Consider the following 21,312-nt stretch of genomic DNA (forward strand, 5'->3'; position numbering starts at 1 on the left):
GCTAAAGGGGAATAAATGACAAGAGGTGTGATCACTTCAGGCAACAAATACATTGAGCCATTTACTGTTCCTTTAGCTCACTCCTTCATGGTTTTTTTTAAGCATTAATAGTCCTATCATGACAATCAGTTCAGATAACGTCTGTACAGAGGGAAAGTTAGGAATGGTATTCCTAGCACTTAGCACTGGATACATTGCCTCATAACCTAGCACTGGATATATTGCCTCATAACCATTGCTGTTGCAGAACCCTAACATATGGAGTGCACCCAAAAACGTGGCTCTTCTGATGTTCTCTCCTTCAAAATGGTGCTGTGACTGACAAGATAGAAATTCTCAATAATAGCCACATGTTTATATTAATGGAGAAATACCAGATGGATCAATTCAGGCCTAATTATATACAAAAGTGAAGCTAGTTAACTACAACGATATAACAGCAAAATACTAGAACAAAAGGGTAAGTTATTTGAGTGATAACGGCTGCAAACCGTAGGGAGATTCCGAGCCAATAGCGCTGGATCTACCTACTGTCCGTGAACGTGGGTCTGCTGATGTGCAACAATATTCTCACGTTAAAAGATATCCCATACAAAGCATCTACCTAGACGCTCCTGAAGGCTTCCTTCGAGAAATGCAACATAGAGGTCAACGCATTGAAGACTGTTGTGCAAGAAAAAGTGACTTGAAGGAAACTCCCGTATGAAGGGACACAACTCTTTGAGAACACCCATCGGCAAGAACAAATACGAACAGGAACCTGAGAAAGGAACGCCAGCAATTTGAAGGACTAGCTCCACTTCCTGGAAACACCTGCCATTTGTCTGGTTGGGGATGCTGCGGTGGGAACAGCCACACACGGAGCCACAGGAACATGGAATTTCCGAGGTGGATAACCCACACTCGCTAGCTAGTGATTACTGTCGACAAGGTGAAATATTCAGCAGGGCACGCTGCATTTGTGAAGGGGAAATGATTACTCAGAGTCAACAGAGAACAATAACATTTCCTTCTTTGTGGATATTGCTTGTTCTGCTAAGTATTTCCAGCATTTTATTCAATGAAACGATATTTGGATGTGTGCACTCAAGTAGGGCCAAGGAGGAGCTTATGCTCGGCAAAGACTACACTGCACCGGCTACTATCACTGCTAACTCCTATCCTCAAAAAAAACTTTATTCAGGCAAGGTATTGAAATGTATTTTAAGTGTCAGAATTACCCATTTAAAAAAAAACACTATGAAATCATTGCTCGGGTTGAGCTGGGAATATTAAAGTACGATTGCAATGAAAATAATGATTGTTGGAGTGGATTTCCTTCCGTCGGGCAGTATTTGCTGTTTTGCATTATTTTAAAAGGGCGGGAGAAGACATGTGGCAAGTTCAGAGACTGAATACATGCACAAAGCTCGGTGATTAGCTTTTTTTATGAAGCAACTAATGAGTGTGTCTTCACAACTGTCAGGCTGAGAAAGTGAGTAAGCGTTTGGAGATCGGGTTTCACTGAAATAACAAACGTGCCGTGCAGTTTCCTAACGGGTGTGGGTGGTCTGAAAGTCAGCATTAGGTGCAGCTGTAGACATGTCAACGGTTTGTAAGAAAAAATCACTGCCTAAAACGACAGAAGAGTTTTTGGTTTTGTGCCTGATCAGCTAAGCGTTTGCTTTTACGACTCGTAAAACTTCGAAATCTTAATCTGATTTTTGTAAGTTTATAGAAGTGATTAAGGTGAAGGCATTTTTAAAATTATATTTAGTGAAAACAAACCCAGTATGTCCAACCTTTCTTCACACCTAAAATCCCCCATACAAAGCAACATCCTAATAAACCTTACCTCCAAAGCATCCACATCCTTCCGATAGTGTGGTGACCTGGCCTGTATGCAATATCCCAAGTGTGCCTAACTAAAGCTATATAAAGCTGCAGTATAACTCGTCTATCCTTACAGTCAATGCCTCTTCCAATGAAGGCAACATGCCATTGGCCGTTTTTACTACCTTATCTACCTGCACTGCCATCTTCAGTGATCTGTGAACTTACATATCCAAATCCCTCTACATATCAATACCCCTAAGGGTTCTGCCATTCACTGTATAATTTCCACCTTGACCTTCCAAAAAGCGTCACCTCACATTTGTCCAGATTAAACTCCACCTGCCATTTTTCTGCCCAAGCCTCCAACTGATCCATATTCTGCTGTATCCTCTGATAATCCTCCTCACTATCCACAACTTCACCGATCTTGATACCATCCACAAACGTACTAATTAGACCAGTTATGTTTTCTTTCAAATTATTTACGTAGACCAACATTATCCACACTCTCCATTCTGAAAAGCATCCTTCCACCAGTACCCTCTGTCTCCTATGATTAAGCCAGTTCTGTATCCATCTTGCCAGATCATGTGACTTCATCTTTTGTACCAGTCTGCTATGAGGGTCCTTGTCAAAGGCTTTACTGAAGACAAGGTGGACAACATTAACCACTTTTCCCTCATCAATTATCTTTGTCACTTCCTCAAAAAACTTGATCGTTAGCGAGGCACAATTTCCCCTGTACAAAACCATGCTGTCTACCACTAATTATTTGCTTCTAAATGTGTATAGACCTAGCTCCTCAGAATTTCATCCAGTAATTTCCCTACAATTTCCCTGGGGTCAGGGAGTCCAGAATTAGAGGGCATAGGTTTAGGTTGAGAGGGAAAAGATATAAAGGAGACCTAAGGGGCAACTTTTTCGTGCAGAGGATGGTACGTGTATGGAATGAGCTCCCAGAGGAAGTGGTAGAGGCTGGTAGATTTACAACATTTAAAAGGCATTTGGATGGGTATATGAATAGGACGGGTTTGGAGGGATATGGGCCGGGTGCTGGCAGGTGGGACTAGATTGGGTTGGGATATCTGGTCGGCATGGACGGGTTGGACCGAAATGTCTGCTTCCGTGCAGTACATCTCTTTGATTCTATGACCAAAATGAGACTCTCAGGCCTGTAATTTCCTGCATTATCCCTGCTACCCTTCTTAAATAATGGGACAAAATGGGCTATTCTTCAGTCCTCTGGGATCTCATCTGTGGCCAACACTCTTCCTGTTTAGGAGCAGCTTAGCTTAGAAACTCGACATTCTCTTCCCTGAGATCATCCTCCACCAATTCCCTCTCTTTGGTGAATACTGACACAAAGTATTCATTTAAGACCTCACCTACCGCTTCTGGTTCCACACATAGATTTCCACCTTTGTCCTTGAGTGGGCCAACCCTTTCCCTGGCTACCCTCTTGCTTTTATATATGTATAAAAAGCCTTGGGATTCTCCTTAATCCATTTTTCATGGTCTCTTTAGCCCTTCTAATTCAAGGTCATCACATCCCTGGTCATCCAAGGTTCATGTAACTTGCCCTACCTGTCCTTCATTCTAACATGCTGCTGCTGTACTGTCGTTTATATTACTCCCACTTGTCCGATGTAGATTTACCCTCAAACAGCCACCTCCAATCAAAATTCTTCAGTTCCTGCCTAATGTTGTTGTAGTTTGCTTTTCCCCCAATTTAACATCACCCAAGGACTGCTGTTATCTCGATCCATGAGTATCTAAAAACTCACAGTATTATGTTCCCTACTCCTGAAATGCTCCCTCACTGAAACTTCACTCACCTGGCCAGGCTCATTTCCCAAAACCAGGTCCAGTACAATCCCTTCCCTTTGGACTACTTAGATTTTGTGTCAAGAATCCCTCCTGAATGGTCCTTACAAATTCTGCCCCATCCAAACTCCTATCATGTAGTGAGTTCCAGTCAATATAGGGAAAGTTAAATCATCCACAACATCTCTGAAATTTTTACATCTTTCCAAAATCAGTCTACATAGTCTCTCCTCCATGTCCTGCTGACTGTTGAGAGGCCCGTAGTATACTCCCAGATTTGTGATTTTATCTTTCCTATTACAGAGTTCTCCCAGTATTGCCTCATTGCATAAGTCCTCTGATGTGTCCTCACTCAGTACAGCTGTGAGACACTCTTTTTCCAGTAATGCAACTCCCCCACCCTTTTCCATCCCTTTCTATCACACCTGAAACATCCAAATCCTGGGACATTCAGCAGCCAGTCCTACCCCTCTTTCAGCCAAGTTTCTGTAATGTCATAGCTTCAAGTACTAACCAATGCTCCGAATTCATCTACCATGCCTATTATACTTCTTGCATTTCTCTTTTCAGCAGCCTTTCCCTACCTGTTCTTGATCTTAATGTTTGCTTTGATTTCTAACTCTCCCTCAATTTCTACATGTACTACCCTACTCCTCTGGTTTCCATCCCCCACCACATTAGGTTAAACCCTCTACCAAGTATCTGCCCTCCAAGGACATCCATACCATTTGTTACAGGTCCCATCTCCCACAGAACGAGTTCAAATGTCCCATGAATCTGAAACCTTCCCCCCTCACCATCTTTTCAGCATGTGTTCATCCTATACATCCTCCTGTTTCTACTCTGACTAGCTCATGGTACTGGTAGTAATCCTGAGATAACTACATTGAGGTCCCACATTTCAAACTCCTTCCTAGTTCCCTATATTCTGCTTTTAAGATCTTATCTCTCTTTTTTAAACCTATGTCTTTAATCCCAACATGTACCATGACCGCTGGTTATTCACCCTCCTGCTCAAGCATGTCCTGCAACTAATCAGAGACATCCAGAACCCTCACATGCTTACAATTGAATCCTCTATAACTGTAGCATTTCTATGCCTATCTCTCCCTCCCTCTGCAGCAGAGACAACCATTGTGCCACAAATTTGGCTGCTATCCCTGGAGAGGCCATTCCGCTCTACAGTATCCAAAATGGTATATCTGTTTTGCAGGGGAATAGCTACAGGAGATTCCTGCACCGCCTGATTAGCCCTCCTGCTCGTGTGGATGAGTGGACTGAAAAGTCTGTTTCTGCAGTGTATGACTCTATATCACCTTGGCAGAATATTAACCTTTGAATGATCTCTACCAAATTTACTAAGTAGAGCTTAAGATTCTCTTTGAATATCATCTTTGTCACCTTCTGTGGAATTTTTGTTGTATCTATTTTACTGTATCTCTATGGACCTTGATACGTGTAGGCCCTTATCGTACTGTGCATCTCAGATAAACATCCTTCTCTTCACAGATACTGACTGACCAACTGAGTGTCTCCAGCACTTTATTTTTACTTTACTTTCTCTATATTGGTGCTATGTCGCTGGTGATAAGAAAGCCATAGGTTATATCCAACAACATCATTTCACAGCACTCAAGCACATTTTGAAGTGATGTACATTATGTCACCAACCACTGTTGTATGAAATGTTTACACAGCTAAACATTTATCCACACAAAAAACAGAGTTGCAGAAAGTCTGGGGAAGTTATTGAATATTTTCATTTATTTTACAGTGAACATGAAACATATATGCCAACCATGGACAGTTTATGTTGATATTCAATGTAAATTTATGTCAACTTGTCATATGGAAACACAATTGTCAGTAGTATCACACTTATTTTTCATACTCTGAATTAGGAAAGTAATCAGACCTATAAATGTAGTTATTCCATTTGCGTATGCTATTCCTGAACACCTATTCTGCCCCATCTCATAGGAGAGACAAAAGTTAACGCTGAGGCACATGCAATTCAAGGAACATCAACAACAAAACAAAAATTCTCTCTGACCCTTCAAACGCAATTGGAAAATCCCAAAAAGTTCTAAACTACTGGCTATTGCCACAGATTATACCATCCTTCTACTATGATTTCCAAAAATAGTTTAACATCTTTTTAAGGACTGTAACGTGGCTGTACTATCAATCAGGTTATGTTAAGGTGAGGCTGAGGCTATCAGAACAATTTTTAACAAGAGGATGACATAAATGGAGAGCTGGTGGAATCGAAGACTGTCAGCCTCAAGCAGAGCCTTTCAAGTGTGGGTCACGGAAAATTGCTCGAGACAGTCTATTTTGTTGGAGACAAGACCGAGATCTAGAAGAACAAATTAGATAATATTTCCTCCTGCTGCCGTTCTTAAACTAATAAGGCAGATTGTTGTTTTGTTAACCAAGCTGTTAATTTCTGAGTCAGTTATGGCAGTTTTCCCATTTAGTGTATACCTCCAAGGGAACTACCTAAATCTACCTAAAATCATGGAAATACTCAGCAGGTCTGGCAGCACTTGCGTACAGAGAAACAATTAACATTTCGAGTCAATAATCTATCATCAGCACACAAAAGTGTTTGAAATGTACCAGCTTTTAAGAATGTAGCAGCCAGAAAACAGCTTGAAAAGACAAGAGAACAAAATTGAATTTCTGTTATAGTGTAATGAAACCATTTTACTTGGAACAAATAAATGAAAATATCCAATAACTTCCCCAAACTTTCTGCAAACTGCAATTTTTGCATGGATAGAGGTTTAACTGTGTAAACATTTCTTACAACAGTGGTTGATGATGTAACGTACAACTCAAAAACAATAAGGATCTGATACTCCAACACGGACAGTATAAGCCAATATTTCCCTCTGTTACACTTTATAATCCAATTAGTTTTCAAACTAGGTATTGATTCAAGCCATGTGAAGGTGCAGGATATATGATCGTTCTCCATTATTATCCAAGCTTACATTTGTTATTTTAATCTCTTACTACAATCTGTGTTGATCCATTTAGCTTGAACATTGGTACAAAAAAAAACTGTCCATTACAGCACATAAAATGATTTTTTATGCACAGATGATCTTTATTTGTGTGAAGCAAAAATAGATTTAGGGTAGTCATAATTTACACTGCATTCAAGGATAATAATTTTCAGAATTCCAGCCATTGATTTGTGAACTACTGCCATCTAGTGCAGTAAAATTGATCTAAAACATCCAAAAGTATGAGTACTGATTCCTGAAAAGCAAAAGAAAAACATAGAACAAGCATGATAATAAACAAACAGTCTATTTGAATTCGGAAAGAGAACTCAAATACATCTGGTGCAGTTCTATTCCTCCAATGTTTTGATCAAAAACTTAAATCCGCTCACTAATAATTACAAATTATCACAACACAGGACAACATACACCCTTCATTTAGGTCCATTGCATGCATGGCATGAAAGGTGAATGAGCCCATTGCACAAAACGGAGGGTCGGTGTGGACTTGTTGGGCCAAAGGGCCTGTTTCCACACTGTAGGAAATCTAATCTAAAAAAAACGTTGATTGTCTTGCTTTCATAAGTTCACTAGTTCAGCTTTAGTAGTTTACATAAGCATATAAGAACATAAAAATTAGGAAAAGGATTAGGTTATCTGACCCTTCGAGCCTGCTCTGCCATTTAACAAATTCATGGCTGATCTTTTCATAGACTCAGATCCTCTTAGCGAGTCATAGAGATGTACAGCATGGAAACAGACCCTTTGGTCCAACCAGTCCATGCCGACCAGATATCCCAACCCAATCTAGTCCCACCTGCCAGCACCCGGCCCATATCCCTCCAAACACGTCCTACATATACCCATCCAAATGCCTCTTAAATGTTGTAATTGTACCAGCCTCCACCACATCCTCTGGCAGCTCATTCCATACACGTAGCACCCTCCGCGTGAAAACGTTGCCCCTTAGGTCTCTTTTATATCTTTCCCCTCTCACCCTAAACCTAGGGTGGCACAGTGGTTAGCACTGCTGCCTCACAGCGCTCGAGACCCGGGTTCAATTCCCACCTCAGGCGACTGACTGTGTGGAGTTTGCACGTTCTCCCCATGTCTGCGTGGGTTTCTTCCAGGTACTCCAGTTTCCTCCCACAGTCCAAAGATGTGCAGGTCAGATGAATTGGCCATGCGAAATTGCCCATAGTGTTAGGTAAGGGGGTAAATGTATGGGGGTATGGGTGGGTTGCGCTTCACCGGGTCGGTGTGGACTTGTTGGGCTGAAGGGCCTGTTTCCACACTGTAAGTAATCTAATCTAATCTAATCTATGCCCTTTAGTTCTGGACTCCCCAACACCAGGGAAAAGACTTTGTCTATTTATCCTATCCATGCCCCTCATACTTTTGTAAACTTCTCAAATGTCACCCCTCAGCCTCTGACGCTCCAGAGAAAACAGCCCCAGCCTGTTCAGCATCGTCCAACCCTGGCAGCATCCTTGTAAATCTTTTCTGAACCCTTTCAAGTTTCACAACATCTTTCCGATAGGAAGGAGACCAGAATTGCACACAATATTCCAACAGTGGCCTAACCAATGTCCTGTACAACCGCAACATGACCTCCCAACTCCTGTACTCAATACTCTGACCAATAAAGAAAAGCATACCAAACACCTTCTTCACTATCCTATCTACCTGCGACTCCACTTTCAAGGAGCTATGAACCTGCACTCCAAGATCTCTGTATTCAGCAACACCCCCTTGGACCTTACCATTAAGTGTATAAAAAGTGAGGTCTGCAGACGCTGGAGATCAGAGCTGAAAATGTGTTGCTGGTTAAAGCGCAGCAGGTCAGGCAGCATCCAAGGAACAGGAAATTCGACACTTCGGGCAAAAGCCCTTCCTGATGAAGGGCTTTTGCCCGAAACGTCGAATTTCCTGTTCCTTGGATGCTGCCTGACCTGCTGCGCTTTAACCAGCAACACATTTTCAGCATTAAGTGTAAAAGTCCTGCTAAGATTTGCTTTCCCAAAATGCAGCACCTCGCATTTATTGGAATTAAACTCCATCTGCCACTTCTCAGCCCATTGGCCCATCTGATCCAGATCCTCTCACCATATCCCTTAATTCCTTTACTGTTCAAAATAAAATCTATCTTAGCTCTAAAACTGTTGACTGAAGTAGTGACAACTACTCCACTGGGCAAGGAATTCCATAGATTTACAATCTTCTGGGGTTTTACATGCTGAATTAGATAATTAAAGGATATGAGAATAGTGCAAGAAGGTGGAGTGAGGTAGAAGTTCAGCCTTTTCTCACCAGCTCGGGTTCTATAAGGGCAGTTTGCACATCATGTATCAGTAAATAATGACTAATTGTTGATTTTGATTCAATTTGCTTAATGTGACAAGCTAAGCTTCTGCTATTAATGACCATATTAGGGTATCACCACAGTTAAGATTCTGTAACGGGGGGAGAATTCAGGTTTGATCTTAGCATTCAGTTGGTTTCCAAATTTGAGTGGTAAAAGAGAGGGAGAAACAGCTCACTCTAAACAATGCTTTGCAATCCTCAGAAAAAGCCCAAGGACAACAGAAGAAAAATAAATAGTACGAGTCCTTTTCTGTACGAAAGAATTGGTGGACTGACACATCCACACACCAGAATAACAATTACAATAACTTACCTTGATAGTTTTTAAGTTTATCTAGAAATTAAAAGCCAAATCAATGAAATTGACTTTATATACAGGGAATGTAAATCTATATTATCATAAACACAAAAGGTAGAGTCTCATAATTAACTATACATACATCGCAGAAAGGACTGTCTGCATCGACATCAAAATAGCTCCTTAAAATTGCAAAGTTATGTCAACACAAGCCTATTCATTCACCTCACAAAGCCATGTTGGCAAAGGTTTAGGATCAGAGAACCTACTATAAATAAAGTGACAACAGTATGAGAAAAGCAGCTGATTGATGAGTAGTTGGTATTTCATGTTTTAATAAATAAATTATTTCTGTTAAAACATTCAATAGGCATGACAAGGCATCAGGGTTCATGTGGTGTTCATTTTTTGATCGACTTGGGAACTCCAGTATGTTTCTCTTACCCCAAATGTCTCTCAGTGCAGAAAATGTTGTCAGCCTGAACAGCTCTTATACCAGGTTTCCAAACTTGAGTGGCAGCTGAAATTGTGCTCAATTGCATATCTGAGGCATAAAGCACAATAGCTGACAACAGTGTGGTAAGTCTACAAGGCTGAGTTCTTCATGCATACCATGTATCTTGATGTGTTCACGTAATTCCTTCGGTTATGTGGGTAGACTGGGAATGGGTGACCACAAAGGCATTCAAAGAACACAATAGGCAGCAAAGTTCAGAACACATTTCAGTCTAACCAGTATTTGTTTCATAGTAGTGAGTGATGATTCCTTTGAGGAATCTAACTAGGGACAACTCCACAGGTGTCTCAGCTGTTTAGTGGCAGAAGAAAATTTGGGAAAACAATACTGTTAAGGGATTCTATAGTTGGAGGACAAATATTTGCAGCCACTGACATTGATCTAAGATAGCATGTTGCCTCCTTGATGCCAGAATTAATTAAGTCACTGAGCAGCTGCAAAACACTCATGAGGAGGCTACCCAGCAAATGTGATCCATGTCAGATACAAATTGCAAAGAAAAACGAGGCCCCACATGAAGATTTTAGGAAGAGAACTAACCAGCAGAACCATAAACTCACCAAAATGCTCCTAGTGCTATCTGCTAGCCAGAAAAGGACAGACGAATTAATGACTGGGTAAACAGTGCAGGAAGACAGACTTCTGATTTCTGCAACACCAAAAATCAATTGAAGGAAGACTGTATCTGTACAAGGTAGACAGTCACAAATCTGATCATGTTTAATAAGTGTTTTAAACAACTTGTCAAATGATGTAAATCTAGAGGTTATTTCAGAGGAAAAACACATTGCACATAGAACTGGCCAAGACAGATGACATTATAGTTAAGCAATAGCGTGGAATTAAGTGAAGTCAGAGGGATTGGAGGAAGATCAAATTTAGTTTTGTATTTTCTAACCAACCTGTTCACAGGTGGTATGACAACTCTGGGGCAGGTGGGACTGGAACCCTTCTCTTCTAGCTCAGAGTTAGGTTCAATACCACATTGCCACAAGTACCCTTCTAAATTAGTTTATGTTTATGAATATACAGGCTGTGGTAAACAGGTTTGCTGAGCTGCAGTCTCAGATTGCCACTGTGACTGCAATATTATGACAATGGAGAACTGCCTCAAAAATAGACAGTCATTAAAGTCTGCCGTTGGAAAAAGCAGGCAGGTCAGACAGCATCTGAGGAGGAGTGCAGTCGACGGTTCGGGGAGGACTCTTCACCAGCACATAGGAAGGGTCCTCCCAAAACATCAACTCTCCTCCTCAGATGCTGCCTGATCTGCTGTGCTTTTTCCAATGCCATTACTTTATTGACTCAAAAATAGGCAGAACTGGGATTAAATACTCCCGTGCACAAAGTGTTCAAAAATAATGATGAAAATATGCAATAGGGATGGCTGTATTTACAAAAAAATGTGTATGGGATAGTGAGAGGATACCTTGGAGTTATTGAGGACAATTAATTTGGGTAGAATGGAGCAATAACAGATCTCTAAACTGCAGGCAGTTCTCCTATAACACAATAGTTGCATTCCTGTGCCATGTCATGTTATAGAAAATTGTACAATAGAAGTAATGAGGCCTGTGGGAAATACTGAGTTCGGGACTCCAGTTTAATGAGCCTGCCCATTTCTGGTCTGTTACAGAAATACAAAGTTGTTATAAGTGAAAATTCCTGATATATTGTTAGATTCCCAGCTCCTAGTGGAGTGGAGTTTATCCAGAATCTGGCTCTCTGCCATTAAACTTTGTGAAACATTCATAAGTTTTGTTTGGCATGAGTAAAATCTGGGAGTGGGATTCTCTGAACGGCTGGAGGTTTGGGTCTCTGGTTTCAGAGAGAATGAAGGGCTGAGACCCTCAGTTTCACCCCCCTTTCAAATTGAGACTGGGTGAACTTGGATGAGGCATAACTTGATGAGTGGGGTGGGAAGCCAATGGTTTGCCCATTGTATCATGCTACCCCTCCCCAAATACATACACTCGCGTGTAATGTCACTGCATCTTGAAGCTTCAGACAGCTAGCAATTGAGCCTCTGCTTAACAAAAGGTCTGACTTACTCACCAACAATCGCTGGACATTACTGCATTTGCACCTTCTTTCGCTCCTTATCTCTCTCTCCTCACTCTTTGGCAACCCACTAACTCCATGCATGATTCATGTAAGCATTCCAGCAAAATATTCCAATGGACACTTCTGCAATCTTAGTCGTAGATAGAAGCAAAAAAATAATACACACACAGATGACAACTTGTTGCACTAGATCAGGCATACAGAATAAAGTGAGGCTAATACTATTGATTAGTCATAGACATCCAATCCAATTGATTAGAAGGGACAGTAGCAAAGTGGATAAATTGCTGCCTGACTGGCAGGTAATAGACAGCCATGGATATGTTTTTTTTGTATTGGTGGTAAGTAGAGAGTGAGGCTCCTCACCTATGGGATCAGTAGAGGGGTGGCAGTGATTATGTGGTGCTGGAAAAGCAGTGGGTCAGGCAGCATCCAAGGAGCAGGAGAATCGATGTTTCGGGCACGAGCCCTTCTTCAGGAATTCTTGAAGAAGGGCTCATGCCTAAAACGTCGATTCTCCTGTTCCTTGGATGCTGCCTGACCTGCTGCGCTTTTACAGCAACACATTTTCAGATCTGATCTCCAGCATGTGCAGTCCTCACTTTCTTCTGGCACAGTGATTAGCACTGCTGCCTCACAGCACCAGGGAGCCGGGTTCGATTCCAGCCTCGGGCGACTGTCTGTGTGGAGTTTGCACATACTCCCTGTATCTGCGTGGGTTTCCTCCCACAGCCCAAAGATGTGCAGGTCAGGTGAATTGGCCAGGCTAAATTGCCCATAGTGATAGATGCATTAGAGAGGATAGGTGAACGGGTCTGGGTGGGTTACTCTTCAGAGAGTCGGTGTGGACTTGTTGGGCCAAAGGGCCTGTTTCCATAGTATAGGGAATCTAATCCTCAAATTAGTCCTCACCCACAGGGTACAATTTCAAAATTTGCAATTAACAAAACACTTGGCAGCACAGTGATCTCAGTGATAAAAGTAGACCAATTGGTTAGAAGGCAGACATGGCAGAAAGGTTTAATACAGAGGCAGATTTTGTCAGCAAGGATAAGATACAAGAGCTTCAGGTGCAAAGGAACCTGGGAACGTAAGAAAAAAAGATGCCAAAGGTGGCAGGTTGAGAAAGCGATTTATAAGGCAATGAAAATCCTGGGGTTTGAGTGGAGGCACAGATGTAAAATCAAGTTCAATAAACTTCTATAAAACACAGATTTGGCTTCAAGTGAAGTAATTTGTTCAATTCTGGGCACTACACTCTAGGAAGAACAAAATGGCATCACAGAAAGTGCAGTAAAGACTTATGAAAATTATTCCAGGCTAAGGAACTTCAATAATGTGGTTAGAGTGGAGAAGCTATCCTCAAAGTTGTGGTGAGATCCAATGGAGGTGTCCAAAATCATAAGCTGTCTGGATAACTGCAGGGAGAAACTGCTGTCACCAGAAGAAGCACAAGAACAAGAGCATACCAACGTAAAGTGAACAGCATAAGTTCTATAGGCAACACAAGGAAAAATCCTTCTAAACCACAATATAGTGAGCGTTTAAAGTCTGGAATGTATAGTGGAGGCAAATTCTATCCTGGCTTTCTAAATGGCGATTATTTGAAGAGAAAAAGATCTGCAGTGCTATAAGTAAAAGGCAGGAAAGTAAGACTAGCCGAATTGCTCTTGTAGAATGCAGATGTGGACCCATAAGCCAAATGATTGCCTTCTAGGTTGTAAAGATTCTGTAAAAGCTAATTATTTTATAAAATCCACAAAAATTGAGAAACACATGTCATTGAGTGTAAAAGTATTTTATATCAACATTATTATAATATTGAAAGTACTATCACTGCCAACAAATCTACAATATGTTGAGGACATCAGAAACATGTGGTTGAAATTTAGTAGTTCAAATTCATTTTAAAATATGTTGCACTTTCTTCATTTTACAATTGTCTTGATCTTTGCTTTGTTCTTTATAAGTCCTTTCTAATCTGTTGAACAGAAGTCCTGGATCAGGCCCCAGTTTTCTTCCTTCAAAAAGACATACATTATTATGATATTTAGCCAAGAAATTCAATTGTCTCCAACTTCGTTCCTGTAGTCCAACAGCCAACCGCGAAAGCAATCTGTCAGCAATTGTTGGGATCACTGGCTGTAAAAGGGTTCCATAAATGCGTAAGCACTCCAAAGTCACATGAAGTATTGTATCCAACCAGCAACAATCTTCAATGCTTTTTCGGTCAAGTTTCCAGGGAGCATGCCGTTGGAAAAAGCCATTGGTTAACCGAATGCAAAAACTGATAGCTTCCAGAGCTTTATAAATTTGAAAATTTTCAAAGTAATGCTCAACTTTTAAAGGAAGTTGCTCAACCAACTGGATCATTGTGTAATCCTCAGTTGTTGCTCTGCTTGAATCACCCATGCAGGGCATTTTAGGAAAACACTGGTTTGAAAAATGTGAGTAGATTTGGTCAGGATTCATGCGTGTGCCTGTACACCGGTTAAGGAGGCCTCCCAATGCATCTGCAAGCTCTGCGTTTAGAACTTTAAGCACTTTATCATCATAATAGTCACAGTCTGTTTCTGGTACACCTTGCCGTAGCAAAAAATATCTGAAGCCATCAGCAGTGTACACAGAAAATTGTTGCAGGGGATCAATAACATTTCCAAGGCTTTTGGACATCTTCTGGCCATTGACTGTCCAATGTGAATGTACACAGATTTGCTTTGGTAATTGCAGACCAGCTGCCATCAGGAAAGCAGGCCAATATACAGCATGGAACTTAAGAATATCTTTTCCAACAATGTGTTTTACTCTAGGCCACAAATGATTGTGATCCTTTGGGTAACCTGCTACAGTAAGGTAATTAACTAAGGCATCGAGCCACACATAAATTGTTTGCGTTGAATCTCCAGGAACTGGGATACCCCACTTCAAACGATTCCTCTGTCGTGACACTGATAAGTCTGGAATTTCTTCCTGAAGCCAATGGACAACAATGTGATGGAATTTTTCAGGATATATCGCATGTGGATTCTCCTTTAACCACTCTAACAACATAGGCCTGATCTTAGACAGTCTGAACACGTAATTTTTTTCTTTAGTCCATTCTACCTGTAGATCAGAAACACAGTTTAGAACAAATTTATTTCAAGAGATAAAAGCAGCTTCAATTTTCCCAAGGTAATGATTGCATGCTTTTCATTAGATAGAGTAAATGGTCCTTGTGGACAGACTAAGTTTTATTTATATAAATGTAAAATATCACCTCTATTAAACGTGCCCAGTACACACAGCTCACAAAGATCACAAATGATGCAGCAGCATGATCTTTCAAGATTAGACAAAGGCATATTTTTAAAAACAATGCAGAGGAATGTTTATTCATCAGCAACCTCATTTATGGCAATTAAAGCATTACAGAAGTAAAAAAGTGAACTAAAAAGACTAAAAATGCTGATTCTGCACATAGCAACATATTGAATAGCCAAATATGTTGTTCCTTTCCATTAACATCTACCCCAGTGTACAGATCTCAAATAATGCTCCTAACATAAAGTACTGATTAGATCTGAACATTGACCATAGTACTGAACATCCTAACAATATCATATATAGGTTTACCTTATGTCCACTTTCCAAAGACACTTTAATAATATTCCCATCTGAGCCTTTTCTTTCCACAACTTGCGAATCAGACAGGAATGTCTCATCTGGAACAGAATACCATCCCTCATATGTCCCTTGGTAGAGGTATCCTTTCTCACGCAAGACACACCAAAAATGTTGGACAGCATTTTTGTGACGCTCTTCTGTGGTTCGAATGTAATCGGTGTATGAAACTAGGGATTGTTGGAATAACATCCTGAAATCTTTGGACACTCTGGAACAAAATTCCAATGGGTCTTCAGCTGCAGCATCTGCAGCTTGTTGAATCTTCAGGCCATGCTCATCTGTCCCTGAAATAATTTACAAAGTGATGTTACACAAGACTACCTAGTACTGTAGGTACTACAGTAGTAGTACTACTTAGTACTGTAGTGTAGCTATCAACATCAGAATACACATCTGCCTAGAGTTTGCCCTCAGTGATAAAATAATTGGTTTAGCTGGTCACTTTCTTCACAACTTCCACCAGACCTTTTGCAGGCTTTTCAGCAGCATTTCCAATTTGCCAGACTTTTGTTTCAGTGCAGCACCCTCAACAGAGGGTCAGTAATGGAGCAAGCAAAAGGGACACCCAATGAGATCAAAGCATCTTCACTAAAACAATGCCCAAAACCAACAAAATAGATAAAATAAATTACATTTAAGTCCTGTAAAAAGGAAAGAAAATAAATTATTGCATCTATGTTTCCAAACTAAGGGAGAGATAAGAGCTATCGGAAAAAGTAAACATGGGATAGAGGAACAATTGGATCTGAGAGGACTAATAACATCAACCACTGAAAGGTACAACACAAATTGGCAAGGTCACAAGCAAATCAAGCATGAGGTTTTGCTTCAAGAGGACAGAACTGAAAATTCTGGAAGTTATGCTAAACCTCCATCAAATCCCTGTTAGACCACATCTAAAAAGGGTACTGCATGCAGTTCTGGTCCCCATACTGTACAGAGGATTTGGAGACATTGGTGAGGGTGCAGAGAATATTTATCAGGGTGATACCAGAAATGCATGGAAATACATATCTGGAAAGTATAAACGAGCTTGGTCTCTTTTCTCATGCGATAAGAGGTTAAGAATAGGCCTGGTAGTGGTCACTAAAAAATAAATGAAAGGTTTTGATACAATAGATGGAAAGAAAGTATCCTCTTTTGGGAGGGATCACCAATATAAGATAGGCAGCAAGAAATCAAAAAAGTATTCAGGAAAAAACAAACTTCACCCAAAGAATGGTAACATTGTGGACCACACTGCCACTGAGTGAGAGACTAATTAACATTCAAAGAGAAAGTAGACAACAATATATAAAAAAAAGAGAAAGGAACAGCTGGTACAATAGTAGGTTCAGTTGAGAAATGATGGGAGGTGGTTTGAGCACAGCATAAATACCAATACAGCTGTTTTTCTCCACTGTCTTTTGTAATCCTTTGCCAGTTAATGAGATTCCACATGCAAAATTAATTCTTTAGATCCAGTTCAATAATTTTCATTAATTACACATCAAGAACTTTTTCCTGATGTCAATGGTTACAACTGTCTTCAGCGCAGAGCTAGCTGATGTGATTTCAGCATTGAGTTCACGGAAATGTACACCCTGAGAGGAATAGGGTATTGCTGACAGCAAATTAGAGTCATAGAGATGTACACCACAGAAACAGACCCTTTGGTCCAACTCGTCCATGCCGATCAGATATCCCAACCCAATGTGGTCCCACCTGCCAGCACCCGGCCCATATACCTCCAAACTCCGCCTATTCGTATACCCATCCAGATGCCTTATAAATGTTGCAATTGTACCACATCCTCTAGCAGTTCATTCCATATACGTACCACCCTGTGCATGAAAGCATTGCCCCTTAGGTCTCTTTTATATCTTTCCCCTCTCACCCTAAACCTATGCCCTCTAGTTCTGGACTCCCACACCCCAGGGAAGAGATTTGGTCTATTTATCCTATCCATGCCCCTCATAATTTTGTTAACCTCTACAAGGTCACCCCTCAGCCTGACACTCCAGGGAAAAACAGCCCTAGCCTATTCAACCTCTCCCTATAGCTCAAATCCTCCAACCCTGGCAACATCCTTGTAGATCTTCTCTGAACCCTTTCAAGTTTCACAACATCTTTCCGATAGAAAGGAGACCAGAAGTGCACGCAATATTCCAACAGTGGCCTAACCAATGTCCTGTACAGCTGCAACACGACCTCCCAACTCCTGTACTCAATACACTGGCCAATAAAGGAAAGCATTCTTCACTATCTTATCTGCCTGCACTTTCAAGGAGCTATGAACCTGCACTCCAAGGTCTCTTTGTTCAGCAACACTCCCAAGAACCTTATTATTAAGTGTATAAGTAATTTTAAGATTTGCTTTCTCAAAACGCAGCACTTCACATTTACCTAAATTAAACTCCATCTACCACTTCTCAGTTCATTGACCCATCTGATCAAGATCCTGTTGTAATCTGAGATAACCTTCTTTGTTGTCCACTACACCTCCAATTTTGGCATCATCTGCAAACTTACTAACCATGCCTCTTATGCTCACACCCAAATAATTTATATAAATGATGAAAAGTAGTGGATCCAGCACCGATCTTTGTGGCACTCCACTGGTCACAGGCCTCCAGTGTGAAAAACAACCCTCCACTACCACCCTCTATCTTCTACCGTTGAGCCAGTTCTGTACCCAAATGGCTAGTTCTCCCTGTACTCCATGAGATCTAACCTTAACATTCATTTGACAACAACCTCCAAACCAATGGCATCTAGCATCTAATACAAGAGCAGCAGACACATGCAAATATCACTACCTGCTAATTCAGTTCCAAGCCACACACCACCGTGACTTGGAACTATATCACCATCCCTTAGCCACCACTGGATTCGAATTCTGCAACTCACTGCCTACATATGGACTGCAGCAAATTAAATCAACAGCTCACCATACCTTCAAGGTTAATTATGGATGGGCAACAAATGCTAGCCTTAGCAGCAAATACTTACACCCTACGAATGATTTTTTTAAAATCTGAATTGGTATTTTAAAACACGATTAAATATGCAGCCATCAAATGTACTCAGCACTGTTTCTAGGTATACTCAATCAAAAAGAATTCATCATACAGTGCAATTTTGTGAAGTATCTTTTGTTAAAATACTTCCTAGTACCTGAACCTTCACACGCACAAGCATATATCTGACGCAACAGCAGATGAGGAAATTATCCTAACAATGTGAACCTGACTGCAAAAGGTAGCAGATGTCATCGGCTGCCGAATGCCATTCTCTCCGCAACTAAATCATCTGCTGTGAGAAACAAAGCTCACTCACTGCAGTAATTTCAGTCCGAGACAAGATCTGAATCAGCAGAGCTCTTTATTTCACACTTGCAAGTGGGTGTGATGTCCACAAGGCAGGGACAAAACACACACTGAATTCAACAAATACTCGATATTTATACAATTTGGTTCCTATATGTTTTTTTTCTTATTTCATTGTTTCCCCTCCTGTTTACATCCTCCACTTCCCTGAGACCCTCCTGCTTATCTTGTGTCTTATCCGGTCTTGTCTGTGAAAAACATGCTCATTCCTATTCTCAGGGCTGTTTGCCCTTTGCCTGCTTCCCTAACCATGATTTACTCCTTCCATTGATGCTGCTCCTCTCAGCATCTTATTATTAAGACTCATTTAATTGTGCTTTTGTTCCTCTTTCTGTAAAAGTGGGAAACAGATGTTTATACAGGCATATTGAGTTTAACTGTCTGTTTTCAAAGCATCTTATCACGAAGCCCTTCTAAATGGCTTTACCATTTGTTACATCCTTAGCAAACCAATTAGCATTTCCTCCACAGAGTTCACATTCTTGTTGACTCAGCTCCTGGCTGAAACAATTGCACTCTGATGGAGTTCAGTTATTTTTTTATATAATGAATTTTAGAACTGCAGAAGAAACATAAATTTCCTATATCACACATCTGCGAATATCGGAAGAAAACGCGATCGATCCTCGTTAAGATTTTTCAGCACTGCAAGGGAAGCCTCCCATTTTGCTCAAATCATTGGGTAACATTAGAGAGAGAGAAAAGAAAAGTTTCGTTTTTGGTGCCAACCCCGCAATAAGCTCAGTGACCTTTCACACACAAACTCAATTGCTGCAAAACTTAGGGGAAACTTTCACTCAATGCAAACGGAGCCCGCTAGGGCGGCACGGTGGCACAGTGGTTAGCACTGCTGCCTCACCGCGCCGGAGACCCGGGTTCAACTCCCGACTCAGGCGACTGACTGTGTGGAGTTTGCACGTTCTCCTCGTGTCTGCGTGGGTGTGCTCCGGTTTCCTCCCACAGTCCAAAGATGTGCGGGTCAGGTGAATTGACCATGCTAAATTGCCCGTAGTGTTAGGTAAGGGGTAAATGTTGGGGTATGGGTGGGTTGCACTTCGGTGGGTCGGTGTGGACTTGTTGGGCTGAAGGGCCTGTTTCCACACTGTAAGTCATCTAAATCCATTCAATATAAACCTGGGCCAGCTCCCACTGGTCAATAACCTGGATGTCTGGGGCCCAGTGCCCTGGCCTAGCCGGCTGCTGCTTCCCCCGTACCTGTTGTGAACCTGACCTCATGCCCGCCTAAGACCTTGGAGCGGTACACGGCGTCCGCCAGCACCGCCGAGTACAGGTGCCCGATGTGGGGGCTCGCATTCACATAGAAGATGGGCGTGGTGATGAGGGAGGGGCCGCCGCAGGCAACACGGGCAGGCCGAGGAGTCTCCGGGCATGCCAGCGGGCCGAGTACCCGCGCGTTGCCGGGGGCCGAGCAGGCCCGCCATAAGCCGAGGGGCGACGGGAGCACGAGCTGCCGGGATACAAGGCCCCTCATCCCACCGCCGACCACGCATGCGCACGAACCGGGCTTTAACACGCATGCCCGCCGAGCCGTTCCCTTTTGCGCATGCTCATTCGTAACCAATCAACGCTTAGGTCTTGGCAGCCAATCAGAATTCAGATCTCCACAAAGTGTGGCCCTATTCATGTTGTCAATCTGAAAGGTGTTGGTGAGACCCCACTGGTGCACAGTTTAAATCCCCTTATTTGAGGAGAGATATAGTGGCATTGGAGGTAGTGCAGAGAAGATTCACCATTTGGAGATGCCGGTGTTGGACTGGGGTGTACAAAGTTAAAAATCTCACAACACCAGGTTATAGTCCAACAGGTTTAATTGGAAGCACTAGCTTTGGGAGCGACGCTCCGAAACAATCACCTAATGAAGGAGCGGTGCTCTGAATGCTAGCGTGCTTCCAATTAAACCTGGTGGACTATAACCTGGCGTTGTGAGATTTTTAACAGGGAAGATTCACGAGATTGAACCCGGAGATGAGGGGTTTGTTGTATGAAGAGGGATTGAACAGTTTAGGCTTATGCCCTCTGGAATTTAGAAGAATGAGGGAATTTCAAATTGAGGTATTCAAGATGATAAAAGGTGTGGATGAAACAGACGTGGGTGGATGCTTCCTCTTGAGTGACATACTTGGACCATAAGTCATAGTCTTAGGAGAGGGGGTAGCAAATTTAAAAGAGCATTGAGGAGAAAGTGCTTGTGAATCCACTACCCCAAAGTGTGATGGATGTGAAGGCAGTGAGTAAAGTTGAGGAGGAGTTAGGCAGATTTTTAATTAGTAATGGGTTGAAGGAATGTGGACAGAAGGCAGGAAAATGGATTTGAGGAGCATATCAACCATGATTGAATAGTGGAGCAGACTCAAACAGCCA

General features: G+C 41.7%; 1 protein-coding gene across 1 annotated transcript; it reads right to left on the bottom strand.

Annotated features, from left to right (window-relative positions):
* Positions 1-13,678: 13,678 nt before the first annotated feature.
* On the bottom strand, positions 13,679-20,452 carry mars2 (methionyl-tRNA synthetase 2, mitochondrial). The gene is made up of 3 exons (XM_060832269.1): positions 20,146-20,452; positions 15,512-15,846; positions 13,679-15,001 (listed from the first exon to the last, which is right to left on the bottom strand). The coding sequence occupies exons 1-3, from the start codon at positions 20,420-20,422 to the stop codon at positions 13,799-13,801; spliced, it is 1,815 nt and encodes a 604-aa protein (XP_060688252.1). The 5' UTR covers positions 20,423-20,452; the 3' UTR covers positions 13,679-13,798.
* Between the last annotated feature and the right edge of the window lie 860 nt (positions 20,453-21,312).

Source organism: Hemiscyllium ocellatum, chromosome 11, assembly GCF_020745735.1.
Source record: "Hemiscyllium ocellatum isolate sHemOce1 chromosome 11, sHemOce1.pat.X.cur, whole genome shotgun sequence".
NCBI lineage: Eukaryota > Metazoa > Chordata > Chondrichthyes > Orectolobiformes > Hemiscylliidae > Hemiscyllium > Hemiscyllium ocellatum.